Here is a 13,855-nt window from a genome sequence, read left to right as displayed (position 1 = left end):
ATTAAACTTGAGCTTGTCTCACTACAAACAAAAGTCCAGGCTTCTGCTTTGCAGACTTTTGCTAATGTTTTTGTTGATAATAAATGTAATGTATTTATAAATATTCTTTTAAAAAATTTCACAGAAATATTTTTTAACAAAATATAAAACCCTACTTGACCAACAGAACAGTTTGTACACTTGTATATTATTAACTTAAATTTATCTATTTCATCTTTATAGTGTTTTTAAAAAACAAAGCTGATGCCTACAAAATTAATATTTAACAACTCAAAATTTTTGTACAAATGTTATAATTTTACTTTATTTAAAAAGTAGTAAGAGTCATAGAAGCTTTTTGTTTTTTAGGTCATAAAAAACTTATTTTTTACAGACAGTGTTTAAAATTCAACAATTTTTTTTTTACAAATGGCTATAAGTAATTTACAGTTTTTACTCAACATAAGTCTCCTGTGAATTTTTTATAAAGTTTGAATTGTTTACAATTGTTATATTCTATTTCTTTACAACTTACATTATAAAGTTGATGAAACTTGTACTTGAAGCTCCTTTTTAAAAATTATTAAAAAATTGCCAACATGAATAATTAAAACAGGTTTTTATTTAGTTTTTATTTTTCAAATTAATTCTTATTTCTAAATGTTTAAGCTATAAAAAAATATGCATCCTCACTTTCTGAATAAAGTATTACAAAGTATATTAAAGATTAAAAAAAAATACATAGCTATAAAAAACTAAATATTTTAATTTTAATATTAGTTAAATAGTTTTTCGACCTTGTTTATTTTTATCTTTTATAAAGCTTTAGAATAATTTGTTTTAACTTAATAACAACATAAGTTTGCAGCAAAACTTGGAAAGGTTAAGTTTAATGATGTCAGCGACTATCTATTTATTGCTTTTGTGTAGCTGTATTTGCAAATTTACTTGTGTAAGTTTTTTTCAGTGAGAAAATTTTTGTTGTCTTATAAGTAGAATTTGTATAATTTTTTAAATAATTAATTAAATAAAAAACAAAATTCAAAAGTATTCTGTATGTTTAAAAATTTAATAAGATATTTGTATTACTAAATAATTTATCAATATTAAATCCTACTATTCTTTTTATATTTAACTCTAAAACTTAGTTTTTTAAATCTGAAAATATTGATTATAACAGGTGCTGACAAGAGAAACCCTTGAAGGTAATAATTAATATTTTAAATAATTTTAATAATAATAAAAAATTTGATAATAAATAATAATAATTTAAATACCTAAAAATTATAAAGCAAGTTTTTAATAGAAACTTATAAGCTGTTAAAAAGTAACCATTTCTTTGATTGAGTTTAAAAAAATAAAAACTATCAATTTACTTGTTTAAAAAATCAACTGTTACTCTAAAATTGACAACAAAATTTACTACACACTTTCTTTAAAATAATGATGTTTAATAGTTTTTAAATACCAATTCAGTAAGAAACACATTCATACACGTGCCATATAACTTGCCCGTCGAGTTGCCACCTGTAATTAGGTTGTTATATGTCTTTTTGTCTATAAAAGGTTTAAGGTTTTGTTTTATCATTTCTCTTATATGTTCTATTCTTCTTATTAGGGATACCCCCTAATAAGAAGAATAGAACATATAAGAGAAATGATAAAACAAAACCTTAAACCTTTTATAGACAAAAAGACATATAACAACCTAATTACAGGTGGCAACTCGACGGGCAAGTTATATGGCACGTGTAAAGTCCATAAAACAGATTACCCATTGAGACCTATCGTATCAATGCTAAACACACCGTCATATAAATTAGCTAAATATATGGATGTAACAATCAAACATCATATCCCAAAACAATATTGTGTGGAAAACAACAAAGAGTTTCTAGAAAAACTTTCTAAATATGAACAAAAAGACGGTGATTACTGCATTAGCTTTGACGTAGTCTCGCTATTTACTAATGTACCACTAAATGAAACTCTACAGATGATTGCAAATGGAGTACGTGATAGTACCATACCACAATCAAATATGTTAAATCTTTTAAAGTCTGTTACTGGAGGTTTGTTCCAATATAATAAGCAATTATATACACAAATAGATGGCGTAAGCATGGGAAACCCACTAGCGCCTACTATAGCAAATTATTTCATGGGAACATTGGAAAAAAGTCTCTTTAACACCAAAGATGAAAATAATCCAGTTTTATACCTTCGATATGTCGACGACATATTCTGTATTTTCCGAAAAGATGTCTCATTCGAAAAATTCCACAAAAAGTTAAATAAACTACATAAGTCTATCAGCTTCACATATGAATTAGGTGGAAACGAACTCCCATTTTTGGACATTAATATCAAACTAAAGAGAGAGGAAATAACAACAAAGGTACATAAAAAAGAAATTGATACAGATGTCATTTTAAATTTTAGTGCAGTGGCACCAATTAAATGGAAAAGAGCTCTAATACTGTGGTTTGTAAACAGAGCGAGAATTATAGCTTCTACGCATAACATTTACAAACAAGAAATCACAAGCTTAAAAGAAAAATTCTTTAAGAATGGTTATCCAAAGAAATTTGTTGATGACATAATTGAAAGATCTCTTGATATTAATAAAGACTGCTCTAAACAAAAACTAAGTAACTCAGACTTCAAAAATGTTGTAAAGGTACCTTATATTGGAAAACCTAGTATCGAGTATAAAAAGAAACTAGAAAAGCTTCTAAACAACTACATCGAAGAATTCAAAGTAACTTTTACCACAACAAAAGTAAGCAATTACTTTAGTAATAAAGATAAGACACCCCATGAATTAAAATCAAACGTGGTCTATGAGTATAAATGCTCTTATGATAAGAGTATCCAATATATTGGATTCACTTCACGACCATTAGTAGAAAGAATTAAAGAACATTTAAAGGGCAAAACATCGGTATCGGACCATATTAGCAATTGTAATGTTTGTAAAAATGAAAAAATAACTGCTAATAATTTTGGAATTTTGAAAGAATGTAGAAATAAATTTGAGACCCTGATAAGTGAAGCTCTACTAATTAAACGCTATAATCCAATTTTAAATAAACAATTAATTAAACCGGGTATTACCCATACATTAAGAATTTTTGATTAGTTTGATATATATTAATTTAACAACTTGTTAGTACTTATGTAAAATGTTGTTTTATTAGAGTTTATAATCTTAATTTATAAAATTTTTATATAATGTATCACTTAGAAAAATTTTTTTTTTGTATACTTAGTTGTTTATCACTAATTTTATTTATTTTTGCACAGTAATTTGTTGATAATGACTTATTGAAAGTCGAAACGCGAATAAATTTTAAACGTAGAATGTGTTTCTTACTGAATTGGTATTTAAAAACTCCAGTATCCCCACCTGTTTTTTACGTTTAATAGTTTGTTGTAAAGGATGTAAATGCATATTTTGTTATTTTCATTAAATGTAAAAGTGTTATGATTTTAAATATGATTTACTTTTTCTTATACAAATTTTGTTTTTAAATAATGTTTTAAAGATTATGTTTGTTCATGTTACTAATTGGTAAACTTAAATGTAATGTATGTTAGTTTTGTTTTCAGTCAACAAAGTTATTGATCACAAATATATTTTATGTAATTATAATAACTAACATTATATACCTTCTAGATTTTGAACAAAATAACAATTTAGATTCACAAGAAACTTTAACAAAAAGTTCTAGTACAAAAGATGTTTGTAAGTTTTGTTAAACTTTTAAGAAACTTATCTAATGTATTATTTTTTAACTATTTTAAGCTCAACTATAGTATACATAAAAATTATTGTCAACTTTATGGTTTTAAGTTGTGAATTTGAAACAAAAAGTTTTATTTTAGTTTTAGTCTAAGCTGATGAAATATAATTTTATACTCTTAAATACATATTAGTTTTTTTTTCAGTTTAAATTAATAAGTATTTAATATATAAAAAATTAACAAACTTAAAAAATTTGCAGTCAAAGTTTTTATGTTTTATATTGATTACACAAAGGGTGCCTGTATTTAGAAAAAGCAAAAACATTTTAAAATTTCTTATTTAAATGTTGTAGGTAAAAAGCCAAGATTGTAGCGCATTTAGTGAATTAAACTAGACTAAAATATTTCATCTACAACTAATGTTTTGTTAGTTGGCACCAGGCCATTTCAATGGTTTTTGCTAATTTAAAATGTTTATGTCTTTAGAAATCAAAAATTACTTATTTAATAAAAAACTAGTTTAATATAAAAGTATTTTGTGGCTATTTTCATAGTTGTTTGAAAAAGGTAGTCTAAAGATTCATTTAATAATTTTGTTTAGTGTTTTTATCAATATTTATTTTTTGTAAAAAAAAAATCCAAGTTAAACATATCTAATAATAATAATAAGATAAATATCTTTGTAATCTTTCTAAAGTTTCTATAGAAGGAATTTCAGCACACCTTGAAAAGTATATGTATATGTTTTTAAAATCCTTTGATTTAGTAGATTAAACATACAACACATTTTCCAGGTAGTTTTTTATTAAGAAAGAATCATTCTAAAAACGATTAGCTGACTCACTTTCGAAAAAGTCCCATAAAATTTTCTAATTTTTGATTAAATAACATTCAGTAAAAGTAATTTTTTTTTATTATTAAAACTTTATATTTAGAATTTACTAAACATCTACAACCTGATAAAAAATAAAATTAATTAAAACATGTGTTTAATTTTCCTAATTTTCATTTTCTAAACAAATATAATAAAATGCATAGAGCAAAAACATTTTATGAAAACTACTACTTAAAGTCTGAAAACTCTTTCTGTTGGGATTTTTGTTGTTTAACTTGAAAAATTCAATAGATACAACCTTATACTACATTGAAGATTAAAATAATGATTTTATAAGAAAATTTGTTCCCTAATTCCAGTTAAATACAATTTGGGCTCATTAAGAATTATACTCAAGTAGCCTGAAATAAGTATAATAACATATAATAACCAAGAAAGTAAGCTATTATAGTTCCTATTTTAATTAAGTTGGAAAAGACTTTTAACATAATCTTTTTTATTAAGAAAAGTTCATATTTTTTTGTATAAATAGTATCAAAAAAACTACTTGAAAAGACTAATGGACTTGCTTATTAATAAAATTTAAGACTAATTAATCTAATTAGAAAGAGTTAAACAATTTATTTAAACTAAAAAGAAGTAATCAGTTTGTATACGAATAGGTTTGTTAAAAGAATTGTTAGCTAAGTTTTTGTAGAAGTGTTTTTTTAGTTTCCTTTATATTTATGTTTTCTTAAAGTCTGTTGCCCCCTTTTTGGTCATTGACCTTAATGATATTTAAATATTAATAATTTGATTGCACAAACCTTGTTGAAGTGTTATTCAATAATAATTATAAACAATTTAACTATTTTTTTATTTGTTGCAATTGTAATACTTCTACTGTCATTATAAATTCAAATATAACACTTATACACAGAAAACTTGTTTAAAGAAAATATTTTTTTAGATGCTTATTTTAGGAACTCTGTTATTTAATCTTATTTTTTTTCTGTGTGCTATATTTAGCTGAAATTTTATTTTAAATTTGTATACAATCTATTTTTGTTTCATTATCGATTTGTTTAATAAACACTGTTAATATTGTAGTTTTTTTTTGCACTAACAAGATTTATATAAAAATAGTGAAAAACCTGGCATTGGCTTAAAGTTTAAAACAAAAGCTGCAGTATTCATGGAAGACTTTTGTTCATTTAAAAAAATTTTAGCTTCTTTTTTATGCTAATTAAATGTTGACGTAATGAAACAAAAAATTAAAATACAATGCTTTTAGTTTTTTATTATCTATATATGCATAAACGGAGTGGTTATTCATGAATCTTTTGTTATATAACTCACTGCTGAGTAGAATGATATACTCTTGTTTAGTATAACTATTAAAATTAAAACAATTGGTATTGTTAGGTTTGACACTAGAAACTCATGTTTTCTCTAAAATATTATTCATAAAGTTTTTTTACAAGAATAACTTAAAAATTTTCACTACAACCATTTTGATATACTTTAATTTCTTATTATTTTTCGAATATATTCTTTTATTATAAAAAGCAATAGAATTTTACTAACAGTAATATAACTTCGTTCAAAAGAGATATAATAATTATTTTTTGGATGCTTCAAAAATGTGTAATTATAATGAATACTTTTCGAATAAGTTGTATTGCTTGTTAAAATATTCCTTAATCTAATACATCAGATTTTAGTTCTTTCAAAAAAATTTGTATGTAAATGTTAGTGCTAATTGGAATGAAATTTATTTAAAGAAAATAATCATTTGGGTGCGGTTTAATCTTTCTTTTATGATGAGTTATTATTTTTGTTTTTATTTAAATACTTTTTTTTTAAACGTTAAACTCAACATCAAAACATGAGAAACTAAAACAGAAAACAAACGATAAATACAATAATAATAAATAAATAAACAATTAAACCTATAAGGGGATATTTTATAAAATAAAGTATTATACTGTATAGAATTAATTTGCACTAAAACTAGATATAGTGGATAGAAAATTTGAAATATACATATTGATGTCATTTAACTTATTTTCTCAAAACCTTATTGTTTCAATAAATAACTTATTATTCTATACTTGTTGTATATGTATAAATTTGGTTTAAAAATATATTTTTAGCTATATAAAGTTAGTTTTAAACATGTACTGATACATAAATCAATAAAATTGGTCCATTTCAAAATTTATTTAACTTTATATGCTCATTTAAGTTGTTGCATATTTAATTTAGTTGGTTTATTTAAGTGTAAGTTTTTTTTTCTTCAAATTTTCCTAAAACATGTTTGATTTGCTAGCATGTATTTTTATATTTTTATTTCTTGAATTACACAAGAGATATTTTAAAATCACAAAGTTTAAAATGCTTTAATTTTGTAGACATGTAATGTTTGATGTAATTTCTGAAATTGATACAAGAACAAAAATGTTTAATGTTTTATTATACTTTGTAATTATGTTGTTTTATATGATTGTTTTAGTTTATTTTAAATATTCTAAAACTATTCTAGGTACAACTCTTGGAACAATAACAAATGTTACTGTGGTTCCAACTGAAGGTTCTGAAACAAATAATTTGCAAATATCATTTAATGAAATTAATGGAGATAAAAAGTGTGAAAGATATGTAAGTTGTTAGCTACTTTGTTTTTGTATATTAAGAGATTTATAATGTATAACGTAGAAAAGTTTTGAAGGAAACTAATATACTGAATTAATAAGTTTTTAGTTTTTATAGCAATATTTTTGCATATTAGCCAGGAAATTAAAAAATTGATCAGTTACATATTTATAAATTGTCTTTTAAAACAGGTAAAATGTGTGGATGATCAGAACATTTTTGTTTATAGTTGTACATCAAACTCAAACAGAGGATATTGTAGATGTCAAAGTCTTAAACCTGGAAATAGATATACAGCTAATATTTATGAAGATAATAGATATGTTGAAGTACTTGCATCTGGTGTTGGTTATACTTGTAAGTTATTTTATTTTATTTAAAAAATTATCACACCTCTAACTCTTCAAGTGTCTATAAAAAGATTTAGCAAATTTTGACTTTTTTGATAATATTGCGAATTTTAGTTCCTGAAAAAGTGACAAACTTGAGTGCTGTGGTCAACTCAACAATTGCTATTGTGACATGGGACAAACCAGATGGAGATTTTGAAAATTATGATGTAAGTTGTAATATACTAAAGACAATTTTCAAAAATTAGTATAGTATTGTTACTTAAAATACAACTTTTTGTATTAGTGTTAGCAAAAATTGTTTACTAAATCTTTACACTGTTTCAACACTAAAATTACTTGGTGAAACATACTTCAAAGTTTATATACCTTTTCAAACTTCAGTTATTTGTCAGTTGTATCATTTTTTATGTATTTAAATAGTTTAAAAAAAATAGTTTACATAAAATGATTTTTATAGCTGAATAAAACTCTCGCTTACTGTTTTAAAAAGTAAATGTTTAATTAAAATTGAAATATCTTATTTCAAACAGAACATACTTGAAATGTTTTTTAATAATGAACAGCAAAATTTAAATTAAAGCTTAAATTCAAATAAGGTTGTTTTATTGCGAAACGGTTACATTGATCAAGAGAAGATTGTACCACAAACAGAAAATCTAGTTTACTTCTACAATTTATCAGCTTCAAGCTCGTATGTTGTTGATGTTTTCACAAATGGTGTTGGAAACCAAAACAACAAAGAGTCTACTTATGTTGTCTTTGGTAAGAGGTTTGGTTATTTATTATTAGTTACAACCTACTTTGATTACCTTTTAGTCAGAAAAAAATCAATTTTTTAGATTCTTACTTACTTAATAAAATTAAATCAAGTTTATACTTAGTTGAAAAAGTCGGAAAAATAGTTTTTTTCTGCAAAATGGTCTTAATAAATACTTATTTAGTTTAAAACAAAACGTACGTATAGTATTATTTATATATTTTTGGTTTTGTTTCAACTTCTTATAACACTGGTTAAAAATAACTCAAAAATCCAGGTTCAGTTCCAGTACCAGTAGAAAACTTACAGCTGATACAAGCATATAAAAATGAAGAAAATAAATTAATTGCAAGTTGGAAGATACCTGAAGGAATTTATATATCTTATTTTAATGTTTGTTGTTTTATCAAGTAATTTAGACATTATTTTTATAAACTTTCAACTAGTGTTTTTTTAATTATAGTTGGTCAGCATTAAATAAAATAATTAATTCTTGTTGTTAAAGCTTTACTAGATCAGCCTTGATTTAAAAAGCAAATAAAGTTTTATTGTTGATATATTTTTTAAAAATTTATACACAAGGCAATGATCACAGAAACAATTTTTTTTTAGTTTATACAAGGTTGCCTTTTTACCTGGAAACCTTGAAAAACCTGGAATTTGACAATTTAGGCAAAAAAAAAAACGGGAAAAACCTGGAATTTGAGAAATTTTGAAATAAACCTGGATAAACCTGGAATTTTGAATAAAAATTGCTAAAAAAAACTGGAAAAACCTGAAATTTTGAACAATTTTTACATTTTAGGTAGTGAAATTTCGATTTGACTCCAAAAATTTATCATATAGACAAAAAAAATTTTTCATCATCAACAATTTTTTAATTAAAACCACATTTAAAATAGCTTTACAGTATCTTTTCAATGTTTTTATACTATTTAACACAGTTCCTTACCTTGAACTTAACTTAAAACTAAAAATAGACCCCAAAAACGTTTATTTTTTAATACTTTGAGAAAATTTTAAAAACCTGGAAGAAATTTGGAAACCTGGAAAAATTTTGGAAAAAACAAGTGACAACCCTGTTTATACATCATTGCATAAAAAATATTGTGAATAATAAACTTACCCACAAAGCTTATATTTTTTATTTAAATTAATCGGTATTGATGCTTTTTCACCAATGAATTAAAATATAAGTCATTTGTTTGCTATGTATTTATTTAATACAAATAAAACTCTAATACTTTTAGATCTCACTGTTTGGTAGTGACAGTTCTGTTCAAAACGTGATGTTACAAAACTCTTCATACAAATATTATTCTGATAATTTGTCACCTGGCATCAGATATGATATTTTTGTTGTTACTGTTTCATTAAATGGTGTGCCTAGTGCTCCAGCTACTGATTTTGAATTTACAAGTAATATTTTAGTTTTTTTTTATATTAAATAGTTTATAGTAATTATGTATTTTATTATAAAAATGATCAAGGTATAGAAGTATTTTGTCTATAAAGCATATTTGTTAGTGCAATTATACTGTTTGTTTTAGTTATTAAAACATAAACTTAAAGAAAAAAATAGTTTTACTACAAACTTTTAGCAACAATATTACCAAATATTTTCAAAAATATATTAGTATCAAAAAGCTCAGTGTATTATTTTTTTTAACTATGAACAATTTTTGATTTCTATAAAATAAGCTACAAAAAATAGTTTTAAAAATATTAAAAATATATATAATATTTTTTTTTGGGTCAGGACCATCATCAATAGTAAATCTAGTTGCAAGTAAAACTCCAGGAACTGACTTGGATGGATCTGATAAAATGAAAAATATCACTCTAAGTTGGGACGTTGATTCTAATGAAGCTGTTGTTGATAGTTACAAATACCTCATAAGTTCCAATGTTCGTAAACTTAGTTGGTTTAATCAAGTAAGGTGGTATAAGATGATGAGTTAAAAACTTGTATAGAACTCTTAACAAATTAGCTCTAGGAAGAGCTATAAGTTTTAGTAGTTTAGAACTTATAAGTAAATTGTTATAGTATTCGAACAAAATTTAGTTTAGCATCTAAAGTAGCCAACACTTCAAGAATTTAAACCTTTTATGTAATTGACAAACATTCACTATATTTTACAGGATGGATATGCAAAAGTTTGTTCTGATAAAACAACGACTATATTACTGAATCCAAACACAAATTACAATTTGGAAGTAAATGCATTTGTTGAAATTGATTACATAACTGAAGATGGGCTAGCAACTTTTACAATGTACAAAACACCAAATGGACGTATGTTGATTATTTAATTCTTATAAAATTACTGGATAAAAGTAAAACCACAGTGTAAATTTTTGTTTTATTGTCTAAGTTTTTAAAAATCATACAATAACTTTTTATTAAAAGTAGCTGTTTATTATCAAGCAGTCAAAAGCATTTTAAATTTTAGTTATATAATTTATTTAAATGCAAGTTGTTTAATGGCTTTTTTTACAGTTATATATTCAAAACTGATAAGCACTTAAATTTTTATAAATTGAAAAAAAATTATTAATTGAACAATTTTAGGAAATAAAAAATTGTAAGTATGTTCCTAATACTTTATACTTGAAATAACATTGGTTAGGCTTGCATTTGAAATGTAGGTATACACTTAATTCCCACCTTTTCTACCCAAATCAATTTCCACCTGAAACATTTTTTTTACTATCACTGTTAGTTACCTTATCCTTAGTTGATAATTATTTTATCATATTGTTATTTTTTTTTACTTTAATTTTATTTATTTTCTACTTTGAATTGATCGGGTGGAAATTGTGCACAAGTTGAAACATATGTCCTAAAATATATGATTGCATGTTTTTGCGAATAATAAAAATATTTTTTATCAGCTGCTGATTTAAAATTCATCGATGTCGGGTTCAGTACAACGGCAGACCAACCAGGCGTTATTAAACTTACAATGAATGCTGGAGTGTTCTCTGATAAGAATGGAGAAATTGAAGCTTACGCGGTTTATGTTACAGACATCAGTGATATTGGTCAGTGTTGTGAAATTTTATTACATTTAATAATTCTTTTTCTTGTATTTTTTTAGCTAACTTACTTTAGCTAATAAAGCAAAGAAAGGTAATTTACTGTTATCATCTAGTTTTATAAATTATTTTCAAAAAAGTCAAAATATTTTTTTTTGAAAATTTCAAGTACCTTTTGACTAAGGTTTGCCTTTGCTTTGTTGCTAATGTACAAAATAAATTTTTCTTATAATTTGTTTGTAGAAGAAAACACTTTACCTGATGTAGCAACAATAAACACTTGTGGTGATTCTGATTCAGAAGAGTGTGTTGCTTTATGGGCAGATAATACAGGCGCTCCTATAACAAGTACTACAAACAAAATAATTGAAAAAAGTTTTGATGATCCAACATACAATCCGGAAATCGATGTAACTGTTTTTTACAATTGTTTTAACTTTAAAATTACTAAAATTATGTGTTTTCAATAAAAGTATACTGTAAAATACAATAGGCTGTCAAGTTTTTCTTACCAACTAAAAAAATAAAATAGCTTTCTTTAATCACTTTGTAGTTTTTGTCTTCTAACTACAATTACTTCAAAATTCTGGTTTGTTTGCAACTTATATTAATATTATTTTACAACTATTTAATTTTCTTTGTTGTTACTACACACAGTTGGAAGTTTTTCTTTTTTTCTATTTTGAAATAGACCATTTAAGTTACTTAACTAGAATTTGCCACACACTCAGAATAACTCAGGACCGTTTTATATTTATGAAAATCTCAGGATAATTCAGGTTAATTTTTTTTTATAAAAAATTAAGGATATTTTTTAAATCTCAGTCCTGGCTGTCAAGCACTAACACATGTCCGCAATGCACAAACCCATTTGTTTGAACTGATAGTTTTTTTTATAATGATTTTGATTGAACTGATATATAATTGACATGTGTTATTGTTATTATATTTTTTTGAATTTAAAAATGTATCATTGATATTTGAAAAAAACTCATGATGACTCAATACAGATTATTATCTTTCAGAATAGTTTTTTTTTTACTTGAAGTGTGACAACCCTGAAACTACAAGTATCTTTTATTAAGTAGTTTATTTATTGCACACTTATTATAATCTATATTTAATAATTGAATAGTTTGTCATTGGGACTGGTGAAATAACTTACTTTGATGGAGTTGAGTACAAAAATCAAAAGCTGTCTTCAAATAAAACATAAAAGTTTTCTGTGGCTGCCAAAGTAATTGGTGTTGAAAAATTAGTTGCCACAGAATACAGTTATGAAGGTAAAAAAAATTGTAGTTGTTTAATCTAAACACTTATTGGCAATATTTTTCATTGTTGATTTACTTTATGGTAATTTTAGATGTTTAAACTATTAACCTATTAAATGCAACTCTAAATTTTTATAACTGTATGTTATTAAATAATATATGTTAATTATTTTCTTTACAGATAGTCAACAGATTTAAAGTTAAATATATTCAAATAAGTTTTATTAAAAACGTTTTTAAAAATTGTGGTAATTTTAATTTATTTCACACAGTATCAGTGTTACCCGACGAACCAATTGAAGGTTCTAGTTAGTTTTTTTTTTTGTTTCATATAAAAAAATGTTAACTTAATTTATTAAAATGTAAACGAATAAAATATAACAACTTTCAAACTTAAATTTAATTTCGGTTAGATATGTTTTTTATTTATAGCAACCCTTAAACCTTTTCTATACTTTTTTACAAACTTATTTATAAAACAAATATTAAAAAACATAGCTGAAGTAAACGGTGGCCTGATAGCAGGAATTGTTGTATCGATTTTAGTAGTCATTATCCTTGTTGGATTTGCTGTTTATAGAAAAAAAAATAACAAAAACTTGTTACCCGAATTTAAACTTTCGTCTAGGTAGCATTTTGTAGCTCAAAAAAATAGCAATTGTGTGCTGCGATAAATGTAAAAGTAATTGATCTTCATAACTTTTTATGATGTTTGTTTAAGTTTGGAGGTTGTCAATAGTGTTTCCAAAATTTTCTTTGTTGTTACTACACACAGTTGGAAGTTTTTCTTTTTATCTATTTTGAAATAGTCCATTTAAGTTACTTAACTATAATTTTTTTTAACTATTGTTCAACAAAGAAAACAAAAGTGATATTTTTAAAAATTAATGCAATTGAGCACAATAAAGAAAATAATCAGCAATAATAGTACAATTAAAATAATACTTTTTCTAAAACTTATTACAATGAATAAATTCATCAAACATAAATTTTAAGGCGCACTTTAAGAGTTAAGAACTACTATCTTAAAGTTTTTTTTTTATAAAAGTGTACAGTAACGTGTATAGAAATTATTTTAGTGTGCCGGAAATGAATACTAAAAAAGAATTATTTCTTTATTTTATTTCAACTACATTTTAAAGTTAAATTAACATAGTTAAGAAAGCATTTTTAGTATTTTTTCTACAACTATATCGTAAAAAAGAATAGTTTTAGTAGTAAAGGTAATATTTAATCTAGT

At 24.0% G+C, this 13,855-nt stretch overlaps 1 protein-coding gene across 1 annotated transcript; it reads left to right on the top strand.

The window, feature by feature from the left end:
- Window positions 1-1,810: 1,810 nt before the first annotated feature.
- LOC145828859 (uncharacterized) lies at window positions 1,811-12,223 on the top strand. Its single transcript, XM_082936606.1, has 10 exons — window positions 1,811-2,051; window positions 7,660-7,754; window positions 8,145-8,310; window positions 8,583-8,698; window positions 9,556-9,724; window positions 10,065-10,213; window positions 10,448-10,601; window positions 11,201-11,350; window positions 11,588-11,754; window positions 12,170-12,223. Exons 1-10 carry the CDS (start codon window positions 1,811-1,813, stop codon window positions 12,221-12,223), a joined length of 1,461 nt encoding a protein of 486 aa, XP_082792732.1.
- Window positions 12,224-13,855: the final 1,632 nt, after the last annotated feature.

This window comes from Thalia democratica, chromosome 2 (assembly GCF_965202585.1).
Source record: "Thalia democratica chromosome 2, ktThaDemo2.hap1.1, whole genome shotgun sequence".
Taxonomy (NCBI): Eukaryota; Metazoa; Chordata; class Thaliacea; order Salpida; family Salpidae; genus Thalia; species Thalia democratica.
The sequence above is the reverse complement of the archived record's forward strand: the minus strand, read 5'-3'. Positions and strand labels throughout refer to the sequence as shown.